At 49.4% G+C, this 1,369-nt stretch overlaps 1 protein-coding gene across 1 annotated transcript in view; it reads right to left on the reverse strand.

Moving 5' to 3' along the window:
• The window catches only part of UTP6 (UTP6, small subunit processome component), a 43,341-nt gene extending 42,655 nt beyond the window's left edge, over positions 1-686 (reverse strand). Inside the window, exon 1 of the mRNA XM_023517474.1 lies at positions 527-686. Within this exon, the coding sequence (XP_023373242.1) occupies positions 527-618 (92 nt within the window). The 5' untranslated portion in view covers positions 619-686. The remainder of the gene's footprint in view (positions 1-526) is intronic.
• Positions 687-1,369: the final 683 nt, after the last annotated feature.

Genomic DNA, 1,369 nt, shown 5'->3' on the forward strand with positions numbered 1-1,369 from the left:
AAAAAAAAAAAAAAAAAATCACTGAATCCCTACTCTCTGCCAGGCGTTGTGGCTAGGCTCTGGGGCAGCATATGACACTGAATTAAATGGTTCCCAAGTTCAAACCTACTTAGGAAGATTTATCCACTCCTTCGGGCTCCGGAGGCACTCTGCTCCCATCTTTACAAGATAATACTCTACAGCAACCAATGTACAATAATCAGAATGTTTAAAACGTGTTTCCCACACCAAACATAGTGCCCCGTTAGCTCCTGATGGGCAGGTAACCCAGTTTTATCTTCTTTTATAGCCGCAAGACCTGGTTCCATTAAGAGTGGTCGGTATGTTTGGCGGTGAACAGACGAACGGATCACCTTATAATGCATGAGAAATTAATTCTGGGTATCATCAAAACCCGGTAATGGGCTTCCGCAATGTCAGAAAAAATAAAACACAATTCCAGTGTCCCCACCCCAGCCCGCTGCCCCACGCTCCTCAACACCCTCCAACCCGCCCCGGCTCTTCCTCTTCCCCATCACTCTCTCACTTAATCTCCGCGCGACTGAACAGTCCAATGCGCTCTAGCTGCTCTAATTCGGGGAGTCGATCTTCTAGACGTTCCTGAATTATCTCCGCCATGAGGTCCGAATTCTACCCGGCGGGACGGAGCCTCGCAACACCCCACACGCGCCGCAGGACGCCACGCTCCCAACACAGCGATCCAGCCCTTGGGCCCGCACCTACTGACGTAACGTGCTCCTAGCTCCCGCCTCTTCCGCTTCCGGCGCCCCCGTGGGTTGGGGTCGCCGCCCGGCTTTTTCGATTGCTGTCACCTCCCTGTGGCTGACTGTGGGATTGCAGCAAGAACAGCTCCTGATCTCCAGCCGGAGGACTCGAGCGGACAGCAGTGAAGGGGCGGGGCGGGACAAGACGCGGGCGCAGAGACTTGGACCCGGATCAGAAAAAGGAGCGCCCTGGGGTGTAGAGAGGTTACTTGAAAACAGCATAAAATGCGTTTTCTGCAGAAAGAGGTCTACTTTGATTGTGGTCTCATCTCACGTCCTCTCTTTCCAACACCAAGAAACAAACAAAAGTAAGATCTTATAACATTTACTGAGCAGTAAGAGTCCACACTGCTATAATCTGTTTCACTAACAAGTTTACTTCGAGACTTTCATAGTAAACATGACTGCATTCACAATCACTGTTAAACAAGTCACAGAAAAATATAAAACTACCAAAATAATTAATTTGTGTTATGTTGCCCAGACTAGATTGGAACTCCTGGGCTCAAGATATCCCTACCGCCTCAGCCTCCAAAGGAGCTGAGACTACAGAGCCATGCCACCGTGCCTGAAACCGTAATTAATTTTAACAAATCACTGAATCC

The sequence above is a fragment of the Otolemur garnettii genome, unplaced genomic scaffold (genome assembly GCF_000181295.1).
Source record: "Otolemur garnettii isolate 467f Iridium unplaced genomic scaffold, OtoGar3 scaffold00112, whole genome shotgun sequence".
NCBI classification, from domain to species: domain Eukaryota; kingdom Metazoa; phylum Chordata; class Mammalia; order Primates; family Galagidae; genus Otolemur; species Otolemur garnettii.